This window comes from Aphelocoma coerulescens, chromosome 4 (genome assembly GCF_041296385.1).
Source record: "Aphelocoma coerulescens isolate FSJ_1873_10779 chromosome 4, UR_Acoe_1.0, whole genome shotgun sequence".
In the NCBI taxonomy this organism is placed as follows: Eukaryota; Metazoa; Chordata; class Aves; order Passeriformes; family Corvidae; genus Aphelocoma; species Aphelocoma coerulescens.
In genome coordinates this window covers 34931066-34953453 of record NC_091017.1, presented here as the reverse complement: position 1 = coordinate 34953453, position 22388 = coordinate 34931066, and the positions used below count along the sequence as shown (strand labels likewise).

At 36.8% G+C, this 22388-nt stretch overlaps 1 protein-coding gene across 3 annotated transcripts in view; it reads right to left on the bottom strand.

The window, feature by feature from the left end:
• Positions 1–2129: 2129 nt before the first annotated feature.
• Positions 2130–22388, bottom strand: part of GUCY1B1 (guanylate cyclase 1 soluble subunit beta 1) — a 42595-nt gene continuing 22336 nt past the window's right edge. For all 3 annotated transcript variants that reach the window (XM_069013559.1, XM_069013561.1, XM_069013560.1), the window contains 9 exons: positions 13953–14183; positions 13330–13446; positions 12379–12512; positions 11377–11574; positions 9471–9708; positions 8503–8643; positions 7195–7349; positions 6752–6878; positions 2130–3453 (listed from right to left, as the gene is read on the bottom strand). In XM_069013559.1, coding sequence (XP_068869660.1) covers positions 3430–3453; positions 6752–6878; positions 7195–7349; positions 8503–8643; positions 9471–9708; positions 11377–11574; positions 12379–12512; positions 13330–13446; positions 13953–14183 — 1365 coding nt within the window. In that variant the 3' untranslated portion in view covers positions 2130–3429. The remainder of the gene's footprint in view (positions 3454–6751; positions 6879–7194; positions 7350–8502; positions 8644–9470; positions 9709–11376; positions 11575–12378; positions 12513–13329; positions 13447–13952; positions 14184–22388) is intronic.

The following is a 22388-nucleotide window of genomic DNA, read 5'->3' as shown; positions in this document are numbered from 1 at the left end:
CTAAATTCTCTTCAAGTTCTCATAGTGCTAGAACACGATGACCCAAATTTTTTCTCTTCTTTTTTTAATATATGATGGCTCTAGAAATGCATGGAATAACCGTTTTACAGTTTGTGACAATACAGTAAAGTGTTGGCCTGTCTGTGGACAAAAAACACATTTTAGGATACAAATGCCTCAGGCCTTCCTCTGGATCCATGGAGACAGGTGTTACTGACAGGGCCATCGACATTTCAGAGTACAAGAGTGTGTATTGTTGTGCACAACTGCCTGCAGCACACTCATTTAATAGCTTTACATTTTACTAGAGGTTTATTCAAAGCAAAGGTTCTGGGGCCTCCAGCATCACCCAGTTTTTATTCATATCAGATGCTAGCACATCGCTTCCTATTTCCTTCTTGTCCATATGATTGTCTTTCAAAAGTGAGCTTGGAACCAGTCAGATATGATTTGCACTACCACCTTAAACACTGGAACCAAGTAATAAAAAAACCTCACGTGTGTCCCTCCTGGAGGATGTCCTGTACAGAGAATCACAGTTTGGAAAACAACTCTAAGACCATTGAGTCCAGCTGTTAACTTAGCACTGCTGTGTTCACTGCTAAACCACACTCCCAAGTGCTGCATCTGTGTGCCCTTTGAACATTTCCAGGGATGGTGATTCCACCACGTCCCTGGGCAGCCTGTTCCAGTGCCTGACCACCCTTTCAGTGAAGACATTTTTGTGATAATCCTGTAAGCAGATATCCAAATGAGCATCTCATCCATTGTTTATCATTCTGTTTAAAAAAAAAAAAATCAAAGATGAAGTAATGTTCCCAGAGGTTGTTCCTACCAAGGACTGAATCAGCAGTTTGGAAGCCGACTGCAGTGCCCACTTTAAGACAGCAGTGGAGTCACAGAGTCCCCTGCACAGCCAAAGCACAAACACCACCGAAAATCAATTTGCCTTGCCTGTCTGAATTCAAAGGAATGCATAAGATCCAGGAGACTGAAAATAACTAAGCATTCCATAATTTGCAATTTCATGGCTGATTTCCCCTTTCTTCTCCTTGTTCCATTTTTTTTTTACAAAAAATACCAGAATAAAATACATCCATTTATAAAGACCTTTGAAACACTTTGGTAATTGCTCTGCCTCCTGTTTCAGCTGGAGAGCTTCTATTGGAAAGGCAAATCTCTACAATTAAATATAAGAGGCAGTAGAACACACATAAAAGAACTAAATACCTGCAGAAGTGTTTAACTGTTAGCTGAGAGTAATATTTAACCAAACTATACATTTAGTAGTTGAATGCAGCATTTAAGTGAAGACCAGTTTTAGTAACAGAAGTGGTTAAGCGCCTAAACCGAACTGAGATAAAAAGCTCTTACATGAACACAATATGAGCTATTATTCTATGCTTTAAGAAACTGGTTATGTTACAAAGTAGCTTAATAGGAGCATTAATATTTTGAAATTATTAAGAAGGTACAATATAAACCCAGAGCATTATTTAAGTTTTCTGGCACACCATCTTCCATTAGCTTGAAGTGTGATACAGAATTTCAGTTTCTTCAGAGGCATTTGCATGAATTATATCAACACACAACCACAGCTGTCACAAATCCCATGTGTTTCAGAGTTTTTGTAAGCTTGAACAACTTGATCAATCCAAATTACTCCTGTGTATCTATCTGAGTGAGGGCAACCTCTGATGGTGTGCTGGGATGTGTTGCTGTCCGACAGTGAGATGATGGGGAAGAAAGTATGTGGTTTCCTCTCTTCATTTCCCATTCCTAAAGGAAATTTGGTTGATAAGGTACATCCTGCTCCCAAGTGTATGGCTAATAATTTTTGATTGTTAAATATTGTCCAAGAGTTTCAAAGGAAGGTGTATGGATTTTTGTCACCTCAACTACCATTTTTGAAGCATTAACCTAAACATTTTGAACACTACTTTAATTTGAGGATGTGATCCATTAACTTGAATGTGTGAGACACTTGGTAATTTGCAAACATCAGAACGACGACTCAACAATTTATTTAAATTCAAACTGCAAATTATTTAATGGAGAAAATATTTGTTTTAATATCAAACAATGAAATAAAGTTTTCTACCAAAAGAAAATCACAAGATTTCTAGAAGTCAGTGGAAAAAATAATTTATTCCAATTTCTTTTGCACATTAACATGAAACATTTATACATATATATTCTGTGCTAATAAGATATACTAGATATAGACAATTTTTATACACAAAGTAATTGCACTATCCTATTTTATAATGCAAATATTCAGAAATGATCAGTCAGATAAGAACAGATACTATTCACATAAAAATGTACTATATATTAAAGTTATGGAAGGTCTATGCATCTGAAACCTTGTCCACTTTTACTAACTGTATCAGCTGATGAAACACACCATGTCCCTCTCCAAGCTTTATATTCCTTAATTATGTCATCATGCCTAGAACATTACCAGGTCCTCTCAAGGAATAAAATAAGATCATTTCTGAAATTCGAGAGACCAAACCAAAAGGCAACCATGTCAACCACATCCCAGCAGCATGCCTTGCAACTCCAGGGGCTACATCAGATGAGAATCAATGCACTAAAAGTGGTCTAAAATTGCCCAGTAATCTATTATTAATATGACAATTTAATTTAGTTTATATAAATCAATGAGAAATACATTGCAAGTGAACAGCATTTCAGTAGAAGTACATTGGCACATGCTTCAAATGGCAGTATCAGAAACACAGCCATCCCCTTTCAATACAGAAGATGTCTACAGAGCATCCACAAAGGGAAAATGCAGGATGATACCAAATGAGAATTCTTTTTCTAACCAGGAATTTAAAGAGCATCAAGTGTTATTCACAAAATGAATGGGAAGCATGGTAATAGCAGAACTAAATCTGGTAACATTTATACAATAATTTTTATAATGTTGCTTTATGTATTATTATTAAATACAGTTCCTTAGGTTCATTGTTCTGCCTATCAACTGAAATACCTATCTTTCCAGAAATGTCATCAATTCACATAACCACAGCACTTCAGAGATGAAGATGAAGATACGAAGCATCAGATTGAAGTTGTTAGTTGTGGTGTGTATACTACATGGTTGCATTCAATATTATCTGGTGGTAGGAATGGTCACATGACTGACATGCAAAAATGCATATCAAAAAAAGGAAAGCTTGAAATACATGCTCATAGCAGAGATAGAACAGTACCAAACAATAAGGACAAAAAATTAGCAAGCAAGCCTGGAGAAAAATGGTAAGTATGACTTCAGGAGTAGGGCAAAAGACAATGGTATTGCACATGGTAGTGGGAGATATAATGTGAAATAACATCCATAACACAACCTTACTGCCTGGCACCCTATTTGGAGACAGTATTGCACCCTATCCAGCATCCTCTTCCTCTTCCCTCAGCTCAGGATGCATCTTGCTTTGTTTCCTTGAGAGCATGCAAGCAGAATTTGAGAAGTAAGGAATTTTCTTTGAAGCAACAACATGGTGGGTTAATGCATTTTACAACTTGCAACCAGTATCAGTAAATAATAATAATAATAAAAAAAGCATAGGTAGTGCATGTATTTCTTTCATATGTATTGTATGTAGGAATGAAACAATTCCTACATGCCCTGGTGAACTACCAACTCTGACAGAGACATTTCAACTTGTTCCCACCAGTAACATGGGAACAGGGCAGAAGAGAAAGATATTATAAAGTGGAGAGGAATGAAAATTGCAATCATAGATTTGAGGCTCTTGGCAAGACTTACTTTTTATAACAAATCTGTTTCTCAAGAGAGAAACTTCAGCTGAACTTCTGTTAAAATAATAAAGATGGTAATAAATAATCTTATAACACAACAAGCAGATGCAAAATGAGTAATTGGTCACAGCTGCTTTGTTCTATGTGTTTCTGATGCAATTCTACTTTTTGCTGTACTGGTATCATGGAAGAGATAGAACTGGAAAAGAAGTGAAGGAGCAGCACTCCAAACCAACACTTATTCTTGTAAATTAGGTCTTTCTCAGAAATAACTGCTGTTCATGGGGACTGATATTAGAGATGTCAACCCAGGAATCAAGTTTGAGGCATGCTGAGCTGCTTCAACCCTACCATTTCCTACAGGCCTAGTAGAGCAAAAGCACATTTTAAGCCTTGGTTTCACATCTCTTCTTATGGCATCTGTAAATGTTTTGTCCTTTTTCCTCACCATGTATTTATTACTGGTCTTCAGAGTAAAAGATTACACTGATAGATTTGCAAATGCTGAGCTAATAACTCTCTAACGGATATAATGAAAAGAAAAATACATCACTAATGTGCATTGATCCTAGACTAAAGATAATGGAGGTAGAAAACTTCACAGTAAAAGCATAATTATTAGAAGTATCTTCAGGATGATTTAAGAAATATTTTCATGTTTAGTTCTATATGCCACTTCTTGCAATATTCCGGAGTGACCTCTTAGAAGTTTACAATTAGTTTCTGAATTATGGTAACATGCCATATTTATTGTTATGTACAGTCCCCCTGAAGTAAATGGCACTGCACACAATAATATATTATCATTCTGAAAAACTTCTGGAAAGAAAACCAAGACTACACCCGTGACTAAAGCAAAGTGATTACTTTAAAGCTATCAAACATAAAAAGTTGGTTATCTGATTTCTGCTTTTGGATTAAAACTATTATGCACAGCCTATAAAGTGCCAGAAGAAAAACCCATGAAGAGTACCTTCACACAAGAAATTGCAAACAGTTCAGAAAATCTTAAAAGAATAAAACTTTGTGCATTTTTTGTGTATGGACAGATGAAATTGTGCAGGGAGTGAAAAAGAATCGAAAGATTAGAGGATTATATTATTTCACTTTTCAAAATCACCTCTGACAAAATGATTATCAGTTCACATCATCACATCAATGTATTTTTATTATCTATGCTCCAAAACTTAGTACACTTTAGAAGAGACACCTGTCACGGGAGAAGTCGTTCTGCCTCTAAGAATTACATCTATATCTGAATTTCAGAATTAACAAAAACTAACAAAATTAGAAAGACCTTCCGAGTGTGCTCAAACTGTGAGTCTTAACTGCTCCTGAAAATCAGGCTCACAGTGTTTCTTGGTCAGGTTTATTCCTGCCCCCATGTCTCCCTCTACAAAGCTCAATTACTGGGTAATTGTATTAGCAAGTGCCTCTCAGGACTGCTGTGAGGATTAACAAAACCAACTGTTGTACAAGATCTCTGAAAGGCAATTGCAATATTTAAAGTCTTAAACTACACGAACCTTATATTCATATTAAACATGTGTTAGGCTGAAACAAGGAAAATACCCACCTGACTCAGTACCTCTCTGAAATTTACATTTAAAATTATAACGTGCCTTGCTACAAATGATAGGACATTTATAATGCAGAAAAAAAGGTGAAAGGTGTTTAATTAAAATATAATTTAAATACAACAATAGATTTGAAATAATGGTAGCCATGTGAAATTATAGTTATCTTACTGCAGAATAAGAATAGAAAAGTCTTCTCAAAAGTGGCACCCAGAATATAATTTTAAGTAATATATATTAAAATACAGGATTAAAATGCAGAGTTAAAGTACAGGGGATTAATACTGGGAGTTACCATTAAAAAGTCAGTGTTCATATACTTGGGTACCAGTGGTAATAAATCTGGATTAAATCTCCTAAAAAGCCTAAAGAGTTTAACAGCCTAAATTACTTTTTCAGAAGTACATGAGTATTCGGACACATAATTAATTTCCTCTGACTTACAAGAATTATTTCAGCCAAGGTAACTGATGACTTTCATTATTTTAGTCAAGTGTGTTTTTAAGATTAAATACATTAGCTGAAAACTCATTCTTTTTGTATTGCTTCAGGGCAAAATTCAAGCTATGTAAATCACTTTTATCTTTTTTTCTTCCTGTTGACAATGGATGGAATGCATTCACCTGCTCAGCTATGGCAAAGCAGCTGGCATACTGTAACCTCATTGTCTAAGTTTGTAGCACACTTTGAGTCTAGATCTAACTGGCTTTTACTGAAATTCTGGATAATACATGCCCAGAATTCTGAAACTGAGGCACAAGCTTAAAGGGCCCTCAGTGCTTGAAGAGCTTTACCCTACCTCATTTTGAGGACTTTGGCTCATATGTCATTTACAAGAAGTAGTTTTCACCCTGTGTATTTCTGAAGTGGGACCTCTGCCATGCAACAGTCTGAACAAGCAGATGCCATCTGGGGTTAAGAGACCACCATACACATTAGGTGTAAATTTGCTTGCAAGTAGTTGCTTGACTGTTGCCTAAATATTTGAAGGCACATTTTTTCACCCACTGCAAGAAAGCACATGGCAAATTTTGAAGTGCTGATAACCAGACATGTCAGCTAAACAGAAACTGACATTATATTGCAAAATCTAGTACAGTGCAGAAATCTGTAAGAGGGAGATATAAATATTTAAACACTTGGCATTCCCTCAAGGACTTTTTGAAATCAAAAGTATTCTTTCAGGAACCGCAGAAACTGCAAAGACAAATAATCAAGGACTTTCAAGTACTGTCAAGATAGTAAATGTGTTAATGAAAGAGCGCTGCACAAAACTCTTCATTTTTTTTCTACGGAACATTTAGTTTTGAAAATGTAAATGGATCTCAGTGGTTTAGATTAAATTTTTAATGTTTACACCTTGTTTGAAAAGAACAAAATTACACTCTAGTTATTCATACCTCTGTCTCTGTACTCTTTCTGGACAAAAACCAAACCTGCATTGGCTCTTTTTTGCCCTTCATAGAAACTGGACCCCTGTACTCCAGGTGGAACTGAGGATCTGAATTTTCTGGTGTCATGAGACACCTGAAATTGAAAGAGAAAACATGTAAATGAATGCACTTTCCATGTACACCACACGCTATGTAAAATATTAAACTTGCTACAGGTATGTGAGCAAACTATCAAAAGATTCAAATCTATCTCTACATCATTATTATGTTTGCACGCCAATAATTGTGTATCATAATGCAGTCTGCCAAACAGTTTCATGAGAAATCACATACTTAAATAATGTTTGCAAGAGGACTGTCCCTTTCAACTCCAAAAAAACTTTTATGGTATGCTGACAAAGTGAATTATTTTAAGGTGTCAACACCAATAAAAATAATACATCACTCACCTGTAAGTATATTCAGAAACATTGATCTTTCCCTTTTCTCCAGTAGTTTCTGTCCTGCTTGTTAGATTCACAGTATTTCCAAAGAGACAGTACCGTGGCATCCTTTGACCTATGACACCTGTGACTACCTCACCAGTATGGATTCCTATTGTTATCTTTAGAGAGAAAAAATTAAGTTTGAATATTCAAATTCAACGTAAGTAATCTGATGCTTCTGACTAAATACAGGGTATGTGTCATTTTTATCTATTAGAGTTTATTTTTCCAATGTGCTACTCCTGCTTCTTCAAAGCCTTTCACTCTGTGGGTTTTGTCACTTCTTTGTTTTTTAACTTTAGTACAGTGTCGTGCCTCTGCCTTCCACATGAATAATCAAACTGTAATTTTCCAGCATGCACCCTGCTGTTATTATGAACTGTGAAAATAAAGAAAAAAGGTGGGCAGAGAGGCATACTCTGAAGGTCTGTGTTTAGTGAGTGCTCAGAAGGTGCAGAAATGCATGGCACGTAGGTCAGGAAAAAAAGATGTTTCTCAAAGGAAAAATCATGGTATTTTGTATTCAGAAGCTCAAGAGATAGGACAGGGAGAAGCTTGTTCTCGTAGCATAGTACAGTTATTGTGAAGCCCCAAATGAAACCTTCTCACTGCTTTGCTCCATGGTAAGTGAACTACACAGCTCTAAGCTAGGTGATAGAATGGTAACATTCATGTAAATAGAAATATGCATTGCACTCATTAATCATTTTCTGCTCACAGCCTTCTGATGAGGACAGTCAATGCTGCTTGCCCAGTTCTGTTATCAGTGCCACAACATCTCCATAAAGTCCCACAATGAGTGAACTTCCACTAATATACACTAGTGTTAGCAGTCATTGCTGTAACTGTCTATGGAACTGTACTTCTCTTTTTAATACAATAATTTCTCATTCTGACATGAGGATCTGAGACGTGATCAAAAATATCAGGGAGGGAATATTATTCTTTTGTTCATTAAGTTGAAGAAGACTCAACAGATTTTTCTTGATGCACAATAGGAATTCATTGATTATATTGAAACGATCAGAAAACAGACATAAATGATGTGGACCTGAATTAGTCCTTCACCTTTTAAAGCACAACAGGCATTTTAAGGTCTGGGAACTGCACATGTCACAGCTACATGTGACTTCTCACATTATTTGTACAAATCAGTCTCAAAATCTAACAATAACAAAGCTTGCACAGACTGGGACTAGAGCATTATCGTATTTCAAAGCATTATCATCCTATCAAAGAACGGGTTGTCCGTTCAAGCCCACATTTACTAACCTGTACAGGCTCACCATCTACTTGAACTTGGCCTGCTATTTCCATCATATCCAAAGCCAGGTGGCAGATAGATCGTGCATGATGCATGCAAGGCTCTGGTAGACCACTCACTGTCATATACTTGTCCCCAACTGTTTCCACCTATCAAGACAGATTTTTTTCAATTATTATTATGCCTTTTGGAGTACTAGAATTGATGTAGTGCTTCCTTCAAGACTGCTTGTCCTTTCAAATAGTTCCCTTTCATTCAAATCACCCTAATTACTGTCATCTGTGCTTGTTATTGAAGAGAATTTATTGTAAACCCACCATGTAACAACTTACACTGACACTGTGATTGTGTAAACCTGAGTCTCTCTTCCGCTGTCTTCTCAATGAAACTGAGCTCTATATTTGTTCTGACTCACACCCTTGATTCACACAGTACAGGCCATAAAATTCAGTTCTAGTAAAAGCCAGGAATGAACTTCATAAACACACAAGCAAACACATGGACATATGTATGGGTTATATATGTGGGTTAGATATGTATCTCTCTCTGTACCTTCCTGCTACCAGCCACATTTGCAACTACACCTCGCTCCTAATGAAGGAATGAAATTCACATTGAGTAACTGAGTAATAAATTATGATTTACAACTAGAAGACCCAGGAACAGGACTGAAAAACAAAGCACAGGGTCAGATGAACCACAAATAGCTTGTTTAAATTCACATATGCTAAATGTGGAAGTACATTTGTATGTGCACCTAATGGGTAACTGCAGAAATCGTAATGAGAACTTAGCACTTTATGTTCCTTCAAACATTTAGAGATAACCAACATACCCTTCTGTAGCTATCTAATATCAGACTGAGAACATACTTTTTTTTAAAACGCCTAAAATCCAAGAAAAGACTGGAAAAGACTGACAGGATAGTAAATTATTGAAAAGTAACAGATTAGATACTCTAAAAATCTATGCTTACCTTATAAACAAATGGATTCCTTCGTGAATCAGTCAGAATATCAAATCTTGTGTAAAGATCATTTAAAAGGTTGACAATTTTCATGGCTCCCTCTCCAGAGGCGTGCTTACTACAAAAGGCATTGAATCCCACAATGCCACTGAACAGAATGGTGACGTTGTCATAGCGCTTGGCTGGAACAGGACGCTTGTGTCTCAGCTCGTTTGCCACTGATGGCGGTAGAACAGAGTACAGTAATCTACACAGGTAAGGAAAGAAAGGCACAAACAAAACAGAGAGAATGTGAAGAAAGGTGTTTACAGCACCACTCTTCATATATTAACTTCCTACCCCCCACAGCGCTTATAACATACTTACTTCCATCATCAATAAGCAACAGAAAAGATGTTTACTGAAGAATATGTTATTTGGGAAACAGGAACTGATCTACATCAGCATGCCATTTCAAACACACATTAATGCATCTAAATTATCAACAAAATGAGACATATATGACTAATTCTTCTGACATGATCTGTTAATAGTGTCCTGGATCACTCAACTCATTTAGTATGTCTTTGCTCACAGAACCATAAAAACTGCTAAAAAGACCATGAAGAGGATCAAACAGTTTTTCCACCTCTGATCAATTCATGCATTCTAAATGCTTCCTCTCTGTTGAGCATGCTGTTTTTAGGGTTAGAGTGTCTTTAATTACTAGTCCATATGACATATTAACACTTGTTCATATTATAAGTTATGCAAATAAAATCCAATCACACACAGAAATTCACCCTATTCTCGTGTGTATTCCTTCAACTTTCTAACTGCTATCTTAAGGTCCATTTCCCTCCTGACACACCTAAGTGGACAAGCTGAAGATCTCTGACTGTTTCACAAATCTTGAACATCATTTTGTACACAGCCTCCTGCACAAACCCTCATTAGTTGCCTTTTTGGCAAGTTCACTATTGCATGAGTTATAATTAGTGAATACTTTTGGCACATCATAGAGTAACTGACACTGTCTGTTCCAGCAGCTGCCATGAAGGCTAGAATTCCTGAAGATAAAATGACTTTTTAAAGCAAGCCAAAAGGCATGAAGAGGAAAAAATATTTCTTATGTATGTTCTCCTGTCCATCCCTTTTTCCATAACTCCATTACAGAAAAAATGTATCTGTCAATAGAATTAATACAGAGATGGGACTATGTCTTATAAACAAGAGTCAATCATGAACCCCACACTACTTTTCACACAAGCTTTTGTTTAATTTGCCAGTCATTGTTGAGCTGAGATGCCAGAGAGTAATGACACTTGAATTTGACTTTATAGTTATCTGCAGAATCAGATTTGGGGCCCAGTGCACACTTACTGTTATGTGTTAGTTTTAGGTACTTATATCTAGATAAACCCAAATTCATTTCTACAAGTGACTATAATCGAAGTCATAGCATTAGGCCATTGCAAAATTTCAGCTTTACACAAACTGTTTTCAAGATTTATAAATTATGTTTTTCTGTTCTGTTAACCTGTCCCAGAAAGACAAAATTTGGTTTACTGAACTCTGTCAAACAACAGCACTTGGGCATTCATCAAATTCACCTTTGCTAGTGTGACTGCATATAAGTTTCCAAAATTTGAAGTAATTCACAAATAAAAAAGAATTGTCAGCTCACTTTTTATAACTTTTCTTATCAGGGAGGGAGCCATCAAAAGATCTAGGCATATAATGGCCTAGACTGTGGGTGACATCTGACAACCTAAATAAAGAAATACCCTATTAAATGTTCTTTCTTGACTCCAAAATTACCAGTCCTGATTATCTCTGATATTCCTTACAAGATTATGTTATTTTTTGAAGAGGGTAGCTATAAATAATATATTGCTTTGAGTGTTTCAGCTCAAAATTGGGATTTGGTTCTTACGTGTCTGTCTTTTTCTTTTCATCTTCCAGTGCACGCAGTGTGTGCTGCAGTCTGTCAGTGAGGATCTCGAGCTCCTGAGTCAGTTTATATTCCTCTCTGAACTGCTCTCCCAAAAGAACCAGATCACGGGTAGCATCGTGCAGTGGAATATCACTCAGATATAAACCTCTCCTGGTTAAATCATCCAAGTTCATCACACTGCAAAGCAGACAAGTATATAATAATATGGGTAAAATTAAACTTGCCAGAGGAGCATTTAAAACTCAAACAGCAGACTCTGCTGAATAACAGTAGAAAGCTGAAGCTTCTGAGCTTGTGATGAGCTGAACAACATATCCTTTCTACAAAACACCTTATTTGTGATCATTCATGTTAACCCATGGCTCTTGATTTTTGCATTTAAATACAGAATTCTTATTATGAGTTCCATGAGCATATCAAATGTATGTACTACAGCACACAAATTAAAGTGAGATTATGTAAAGGTAGGCTCTCTGCTTTCTGTCATCATCCCCTCTCTCCCCTTTACACAGGATGTTAATGCATCATAACTGTGTAATCCAATGTGTTAGTTTAACATGCTCTTAGCTAAAGGATCTCTCCATTCAACCCCCCATTCCAATCACTTATCACTGATCTATTATAATAAAACCACTGCAAATATACATGAACCCACATAGGAAACCAAATCACTGTAACATTTCTTAGCACTCTCTGAGTAAAAAACAAAGGATGAAACTTGAAAAAAAACAAAAAGGAATATGAGGAATAACAATTTGTACAAACTGGGCCAGAGCAACTCAATATTTATATTGAGTATTTAATAATCAGTCAAGTTCCAATGTTTAAATGCTCCTACCTCTTTTAGTATAAACACATCAAAACCAATTAAATCAATATTCAAAACAATTAGTCTCTGTCGTACTACTCTCATAAGTGTTCTTAAAATTAGTAATTGTAAAATGAAAACCAGTATTACAGAACTCTCTAGGTTTGAAGTACCTTGGCGAACAAAGAAAGAGAATGCTGTCTGCTTCAGGCAAGTAGATCATTTGACCTTTCAGCCGTAAGCAGCTGATTTCTGTGCCAGTCAGTTCATCTTCACACTCCAACTTTTCCACATCCAACAGCCCCTCCTGGTGATGAAAAGTCACAACTGTGTAAGGGCAATAGTGTGTTATGCACCAGGCCTAGTATATAAGTGCATTCACTACGAAGGCAGTCAGAATATTTGGAATAGACTTACAGCCTACATTAAACCCCGATTAATTTCTTATTTGAACACCACGCACTACCTGCATTTTAATACTGCTATTTGCTACCTTAAAGACACAAAGCATGGTATCTTTCTTTACATTCATGTTCATAATTCCTTGTTTTCTTCCACATAATTTCTTAATCGTTTTGACAATAGTATTGCCTATTCTGTGAAGTTCTATCTGTGCCTGTGACCATCTCTAAGAAATCATCCTGGTTTCTCTCAGGTACAGTTTTCTTTAAATAACCAGGCTCCTTAATGTAGTAGGTGTTACTCTACAGGCTGCATCTGTTCCTATCACCCGCCTCATCTCCTGCCCTCTTTAGAGAAAAGGGTACAGATCTGTGTATGAACATACGGGCCCAAGCAAGAACACATTTCATATTTGTCTCCCACACTGTTAGGAAGCAAAAGTAAATGTAATTACCTTTCTACATTTACTTTGCTACAATGCCCCTTGCAGAGAAAGCATCAGACATGAAGTACATTTACTTCACCATTCCTATAAAACATTCTGCTCAACAACTACACACAAATTCATACCTGTGACTCTCTCTTGGCTCAAGGCTCAAAAGGGGATGAGCATATTTCTGTGCAGAGAATTTTCTCTGAAGAATTCTGAGCTTTCTCCACTTATCTCTCCAAAACACATTTACTTTATTTAAAGAAAAGCTGGGAAAATATTCTCCAGTTACCTTAGTTCTCAGTACGAAGACTGTATTGATATGGGAGAGGATCCCATGGAAGCTAATATCAATATGAGGCCGGACCAAGGAGAAAACTGACAACAGACTGCAATTTCCTGGCTGTAGCTAGAATATTAAAAACAGAAAAAAGAAAAGAAAAATATTGTTATGCTTTATAATAAAAATATACAACATTTTATATATATTATATAGTGTATATATATTACATATATAATTATATATAATTATAATTGTATATAATTATAAACATACATATTATGTCTATATATATTATATAATATAAAGCAATTATATTCCATTTTCATAGCTGACAACGCTGAATGGAAGAGAATATATACTTTATGCATTTCCCCATTAAATCCCAAAGTTTTTAAATTATTCTCTTACTGCCTATGGACATGACCATAAGGAACAAAGCTGTTATAGAATTAGGCTATTTTCAAGTCCTTTTTCAAACAAGAGAAGCACAATTTAGTAAGCATTATACACTTACATGGGAATGCTTTTTAGACAGAGAATCCTAAATCTATTTTATTCATCTTTATAATTACCCTGTGAAGCATCTATCACTATGAATTTCTATGGCTATCCATGCATAAGAATCATCTAACCTGTGGAAGGACTCTGTATATAGCATTGCCACATTGTGTGACCACCAGATCTCTGTCAAATATGATGTGGAAAGGAAATGCCTTGCAGAAAGTATAGGGACTGATGCGAGACTCTTGGGTACCATTTTCTTCAAATCTGTCAAGGTCCTCATAGTAGTCCTCTTCTTTAGACTCTTTCTCTTCAATTAAAAATTGAATGTGGTCACACTCCTCATTTCTCTGTTGAATAACCTAGAGAAATGAAGAAAAAATGAAAAATTGAAAACTCTGCTACTCATTAGTAAGTGAAATGCTACTATGAAGACAGGAATGAATTTAGAGGAGAAAGGTAAGTTCAAGAATTATATTCGCATCTTTAAAAATACTGTATTGTAATAAGAATTTCTGATTTTGTAGTCTTTGTAATTCCAGGTGAATAATTATGCCTTTGCTTAGCCACAGTTGCTCTCTGCAAGAGCAACAGATTGAAGATCACCCAAATACAATTTATTAAGTCTGAGTGAAGCGGAAACCCAGAAACGAGGAGTCAAGGCTCAGGTCATGGCTGAAACGAGGAGTCAAGGCTCAAGGCTTTTTTACTGGTACTTGCCAGAAAAAGAGGGTGGCCACTTCCCCTGAAACAAACCTGAGGTGAGTCTTGAATCACACAGAACACTCGAATACTTATTTTGATCACAACTGTTTGTAAGATCTATAACAACAGCAAAGAGCGCTGACTGTTTAGTGATGACTAAATAGTGTTAAGAGGGTGGGCATGACAACGACAGCAAGAAGGAAAGTGGATAGAGCAGATGTTAGAATACACAGTCCTTACACATTCCAGCAGATTGCAAGATCAGAGCCAACAGACAAAACTAAAAGCAACTACAATCTTCTCTGGGCTGTATTCCCTATTAAAGGAAATGACAGCAAAACTAGAATAATCTACATCAGTGGAATATCAAAAAGGTGTCTTTAACACAGCATTTCACACTTCAGTAATTTTACTCAAAGTTAGTAAAAAGTATGAAATTAATAGGGATTATTTTGTTTGCAGCGAGAGTCATGGATGGCAATATAATTTAAGCTAATAACTAGCAGAATAACATCATTTACCCTGAGAAACCAAATTCACCTCTTCTCAAATTTAATTAGACTTAATGACTGGAAAAGAACAATTCTATTTACACAGTACTGTTTAGCAGCAACTTTCTGGAACATGTTCTGATTCTACTTTTATGTAGAGTCTGATCCTAAAGTCACTGAAGCCAAAAAAAAAGATTTCTTAAAATCTTTAAAGCATCCTGATTTTTCCCTTTACACATAGTCTTAACCAAAGAAATTAACAGCTACAATTTGAAAACAGAACCCATATGCACAAACACTGCGATTGATCACTCAGATGTTAAGTTTATTAAGTATTTGTTCTCCAAAACTGCCAAAAATAGTAGTTGCTAAAAATGCTGGGTTGGAGAATGCTGATACCTTTATTTGTTCCTATACAAATGGAGGAGTATAAAACAAAAAAACAGTATTTTATTGATAAATTATGTTTAATTTAAGGTGGCAGTGTTCTTTAATCTACAAATTGACCACTTATTTGAAGGAAAGAGAGGCTTTTCTGGAGGACAGTTTAGAGCAAGAGCCCGATTTAGGTGCTCTATAGCTGTGTGCTGCATTACTCTTCTCTTTCTATTGCTTATGTAAGTAACTTAGAGAAAGATCAGCTTACTAAATTTACCAGCTAATGTAGGTACCCAATGCCGGATGTACAAATAGATCCAAATGTGGATGATGATCAAATCTAACTGCCTCAAGAAACTGTACTGGTAATCCATATCCCAGTGTGTGACAAAGAGAAGTGGGAAATTATGAGCTAATAAGGGGTAAGCCTCAGAAAAAATACATGGTGATCATCTGAGGAAAACACAGTAAGTGGGTTTGTCTAGGATAAGAGACTCCTAGTTCTCCTCTGAATTCAGGGTTTAAAGGTTTTCCATGTCTTTCACTTCCTTTAGATCATTATCCCTGAAACTGTGAGAGACTGTGGTCAATACTGAAGATTAACAGAATGCAGTTAAGAGTCTTAGTTCTTACTTTCTATCACTCCTACAGGTTTTATTTTAATAGTGCTGTTATTGTGGCCAGAGATAGCTGAGATTATGCACAGAAACCTTTTTCAAATTGTGAAGATTTATCTCTAGAACCAATCTATGCTTCCTGATCATTTCCAGTCTTGGATCTTACTTCAAAGTGTTGCTCTTGCCAAAAATGGAAAAAAACCCCTGCATACTTCGGATGAAAACTTCATTCAGCAAAGCTGATTTTAAAGTATCTAATCATTTTGAATGAAATGTTCATATTAACATCACATCACCTTCCAGAGATATTATATTATCTTATAGCCATCTCACTCACTGCACACTAGTATTATATACACTGCACACTATATATACACCGGTACTTACAGATTTTTTCTGCAATCATGCAGCATCTAACAGGTTGTTTTTAATAACTTCCCATTTTATTTCATTTATTAGAAATGAATATGCATCAGTAAACAAAACTCAGGTTTAGATTAAAGAAATCACCTATAAAAATAGAACTGCTACATCCTTCAAGATGTCTAACTAGTTTGAGCCATGACCCTCTGCAGATCCTACAAGCTCACACAGTGACAAAGTCACTCCTCACACAGGCTGTGCTGTTTTCCTAACCTTTATAGATTAGAACTATAAAGTAACGTGCCAGTAACAGTGCAAAGCTACAAATTTCCCAAGCATCTTCAAGTTCGTTTGAAACACTATTTCTGACATCTAGAAATGCTTGCTGTATTAGGGCAACATGTTAGTGCAGCAAATGAACACCAGGCCAAACACATGGACACATGTCAGACCTACAAGACAGACAGAGCGTCAGCTGCACACTCCGGATAAACATGATATGCTGTGGACATGGCTGGTTTATGGAATTTTATTCTCATCATTCATGCACAGATACTTATTAACAGACACTTTAAGCATACTCCTCTCCAGGCTAAGAAATCTAATGATGCATCCCTAATTAACTTCCCAATGGATATGCAATTTCATGATGTCTTTTCTGCTCACACAACTTACGAACCATCTAATCTTCCTAATCTCATGACTTCATCCACCTTGTCAGCAAATGTAAAATAAGCCCTTTTGACCATTAACATAAAATGTCAAATTCTGTTCCTTCACACCTGTACCTACAGATCCAACCTAATTGGCCAGGTATTTGTCTGGCATAAGGACCTGCCCTAGATACTCTGCTCAGCTTAACTAGAATAGAACTTATCTACTGTTTCAGTCTGCAAGCAAAGCTCGCAAGCCACACAATTTCAGTATCATTTAAATATTGTTGAAGAAGCATCTGATAAATGCTTGACAAATGAAAGTTCAGTGACAAAGCAACAAAGCCAGCAATCAAGTCTAATTCTTCCTCCTGCTGCAGTCTTAGCTGGTGAAGTGACATCAGTTCACAAGATCTAAGAGCTCAATCACCATAGTAACTGCAGTTAAAACTGAAGAGAGAAATCACTCTCCTGGTTTCAAAGAGAATATATAACATCTAACTGCTAACCTGCCTGTGCTTTCCAGAAGATGTACCTTTAGAGTTTGTCCTTGCTAATCACGTGAAAACTCACACCAATATTTCATGGAATGACAATTCAGAGGTAAGTTATTTTTAAATGAGTGTTGTTTAATGTATTTGGTGAGTTTCACGCAAGATATTAAATCAAGCAGTATCACTGTGTACAGAATATATAATGAGTACATGCTATCTGTTAAGCTGTCACTGATGTGTCTACAAGACAAGACTCAATTCTGTAGATCTGAGCACACCCCCAGGACACACTCATATCTCAGCATGGCAGGACAGAATATCCTTGGACAGGGATCTTTTTTGATGAGATTGTGAAGATTAATACAAAACCAGGGGGGTTTTTGCCTTTAAAGGTCAATACAGGATGAAATTCTTGAGCTCTTCTGATCAAAACTGACTACGCAATGCTGCTTAACAAAGTTCACGGCAGCTGTTTCAGAATGATCCCAAGACAAAGGAGTTCACTGTAGAAATGGCACCATTTTTAGTTTTGCATACCCAAAGTTAGAACTGTGGGGATATCTTCACTTGGCAGCTGGTTTCAGTGCTGACTGTCTCACTTCACCAAACCACTGTGCCTGGAGATAGTGAAGTTTCCAGCTACCCTTGTGCCAGAATTAGAGGCTGATCATGCTCCATGATTGACTTATCTTCACACACAGCTAGCATTTTAATGTGTGGACCAGTACTGCTTGTCCTCCATGACAAGTACCCAAGTAATTTTTAGATCAGCTCTCCTGCTGGTCACGTCTTCACTTTGTCTTTTACATTGCCATTAATAAGTCTGAAATTACCATCTTGTCAAGGACTTCCCCTGGTCTTTTCTCATTTTACACTGTACACCATCTTCTCTAGGTAAAAGATTTTGACAGTCTGCTCTCAGATAATAACAGAACTGCAAAAGTCTGCTCTCCCAACAGATTTTTGGGCTTTGTTGGATTATGTACAACATTCTTTGTTGACCCCTATCATTAGTAGCCTTGAGGGAATCCCTGTTCCGACTTCACCTTCACAGGTCACCCTCATTTATAATATACAAACAGCCTCTGACAAGTGAAGCAAGAGAAGGCATAGCCAGTAGGCTGCTAACAGATCTCATGACAAAGTTTGTCACCAACATTGTGATGATATTTCAGTTCTCATAATGAGACTGGCAGAACACGAATATTCTTAATGTATCCACAAAGCAACAACTTTTGAGACAATACCTGCTGCAAAAATTATAGTCTTAGCTCTATTTGAATTACCATATCAGAGAAGATAAGGCAAATTGGATTTGAACTAATTAATCAATTAATGTCAACTTGGGCTTTCCTGAACTATTCAACTGGAATTTTGAATCCAAGTTCAAAACAAACTGCTTTCCTTTCAGTGCTAACAACATCCAACAGAAACAAACTGCCAGGTTTTTTCCCTCCCTTGCCTTCCGCACACACATACTCTAGCTATTAAAAGAGAATGCACGTTTCCTGACAGACTCCATTCTACAAAAAGGAAGCCCTTCTGTATTTCAGAAGATATATATATATATATGCATGCATATATACAAAATTCTTCTGTGTGAAACTGAAGAAAGGGAATAAAATTAAAACCTTTTTTTCTATTTAGCTATTTCTCCACCCAAAGAAACAATCTGGGACAAAAAAAGAACAGTATTTTTCCTAATATTTAGCTTCCTCTTGTGATCATTAGTTGGTTTTCTCTGCAGGTTGAGGAAGGTGATCCTTCCCCTCTCCTCAGCACTGGAAAGGCCACACCTGCAGTGCAGTGTCCAGTTGTGGGCTCCTCAGTACAAGAGAGACACAGAGCTACGAGAGAGTCCACTCCCTCTAGGGAGGTCTGCTAAGATGATCAAGGCACTGGAGCATCTCCTAGAAGAGGAAAAGGCTGAGAGCTGACCCTGTTCAGCCTGGAGAAGATATGGCTCAGGAGGATCTCATCCATGCACACAAATATCTGAAGGGAAGATGCAGAGAGGATGGAACCAGGCTCTCTTCAGTGGTGTCCAGAGCCAGGACAAGATGCAATGGGCACAAACTGAAAGGCAGTGTTGTCTCAACATCAGGAAACAGTCTTCTGCCATGAGATGGAGCACTGGCACCTGTTGTCCAAAGAATTTGCAGAGTCTCCATCCCTACAGATGGAGAAAGATGTCTGAACATGGCACAGAACAACTGGCTCTAGGTGGCCAGGCATGAGCAGGTGAGGTTGAACAAAATGACCTCCAGTGGTCCCTTCCAATCTCAGCCATTCTGAAACCCATGAAACAAAATCTAACCACTTAATGGAACACAGTATACCAGTATACCAGTATACCAGTATTATCGAAAACAATTAAGATCGGCTACCACCTTTACAGAGACTTGTAATATATTAGACAAATTCAAATGAAGTTTCATGAAAATACAGACTTAGAAGCGCGTATTCTCTGAAGCAGATTTATGTAAGCCTTTGTTCAAAATAGATGGAGAAGAAAAGTTGGATAATGAAGTACTAAACATCAAATTGCAGATATCAACTTCATAGTAATATAAAGAGAACTGCAGAACCTACTGAGTCAGTCCTCTGCTGGATTGTTATATAAATGCTTTGGATAAAGAAATTTGAAAGGACAACTCAAGAATCTCTTTTTGCAAGTCAGAAGATGACTCCTATAGTAACACTGGAAACTTTGGGCTAGGCATTGAGGTTTTTTTACTGGATCCAAAAAAACCCCATTCTTCCTTAAGAAAATGCTAACTGAAGTCCAAACCTAAATTTTTACAGTAGAGGCACTGATTGGTCCACTTAAACTGAAGGAATTAAAAGCAATTCCATCATTTTTCTGTGCTATTTCAAACAATGCACTGCAAACATACTAAGACAAAAAAGCATTAATTTACTAAATTATGAGGCAAGGAATGGAGATGAAAGAAGTTGGTCTATTTTTTCTCCTATTCTCAATATTTTGAACAGTAAAACTATCTAGTTATTACAATAGTAGACTTGACTTTAAAACCTTCCCTCCGTATCATTCATGATTCATAGCTGACCTGTGGAGTAATGGAGGAATACTTTCATTGTCTGTGTGGGTAAGCTGCAAGTTTCAGCACTCTCACCTTAGAGAATCAATTCTCTGTTTATCTACCACTGAAGTTTCTGAGTACCTGTGGAGTACAGCAGTATGTAATGTCTTAGAGATGTCAAGACAGGCTTTATTAACCAGGAGAGACACGAAAAGTTCAGGGTTAAGGGAACCTGACTTTCTAACAGGGAAAAGGTTAAAATTGGGGTAACAGACAAAGTAAGACAATATGCACTTTCTTCAGTTCAGAGGTAATACTAGTTTTTAGGCAGCTATGTACTTTTTTACCTCAGACAGTCTAGAAGAACAGCGTAGGTTTAAATTAGACTTTGCATTCATTTACAGTCGGTTTGACTAATACTATTAAATATCTATTTACTTACAATACAACAGTAAAATTTCCAGAAAAGCCTAAAAAAGTCAAATTAAAATAAGAAGTAAATACATAATAAATACCTAAATCTCTCTGGAACATATATTATTTGTGAGAAGTTCTAGATGGATATTAATACAATTTTCTCAGCAAAGTAATCTTCAGATTGAGAGCACAGTTTATCAAAAGTTTGTGCTGCCAGCTGGTTTGGACAACCCAAATTTCTCCTCTGCCCCATGGATCACTTTTGCCTCTGTGTGGCCCTCTGAGAGACGGAACACTGAACCATGGAAAGGAACACATGAAGGTAAAAAATAAAATCCATAAAAAAACCCTGTTGTTTTGCACCCAGTTCATTTCCTCAGTATAGTTTATTTTGTAACTTGACACCAGCTGGAGGCACAGCCAAAGAAGCTGCTGTAGGACAAGCCTGAGCACTGAGAGAACAGGGACTGCTTAAGCTGCCTGTGCTACCAAAAGAAATGCTCGCTTGTCAAGCAACAGCTTCAGCCCTTTCGCAGCCAACTTTCCAACATGGTCCTTCTTGATCATCTCAACACTTCAAATAAACAGGGATCTAAAAAGAGGATTGTTTTGATTCTGTTGTATCCTTCTGTATCTGATTACTAACACCTGCTGCAAAAGTTTGAACTGTGGTTTTCTACAAAACAGAATCTAAACAAGGACACAAGTATATCACCACACTATACACAACTAGACATCTACTATAAACCTGAGCTAGCTCAATAGGAAACCTAAAAGGTAAACTCTCCAATATAGCAGTACAAAGATCTTTGTCAATGGATTGCTTGCAAATCTCTTATCCAAGCAAAGTCATGTTTTTGTGATAAAATTGTGAAAGGATTTCCTGAGCAAGAATACAAAGAAACTGGGCTAAAAATGTAGCATGACTAGGGAATATTTAAAAAACCCCAAGGAATTCTTGCTGTACCTGCTCAGATTCTTTTCTACTTGATGAAAAGAATTTTATGTCACTGCAGTATTTCTAAGATAAAAACACTTTCATTTTTTGTTTCCCCCTCCATATGTATCTACACCTTTGACCAAACTCTGATTTTATACTACTACATATGCAAGGCCTGATCAATTAAATCTTGCTGTTGCTCTGTATGGGCAAAGCAGAAGCCTCTTTCCCATTTCACAAGTGACTTAGCAGAAATGACATTACATAAACTCTGTGACTGAGGAACATTTTCTCACTTCTGGGGCTGTAGGTGCATATCCAGTCACAATTCCATGCAATGATAGCATGAAGCCCACAAACCCGTCTCATTTCTGGGAAGGACCTGGCATGACGGCTGGGAGGAAAACACTGCTTGCCAGGCAGGCCTCATCAATGCACATCAGCCTCACAGTTTGCACACTGATG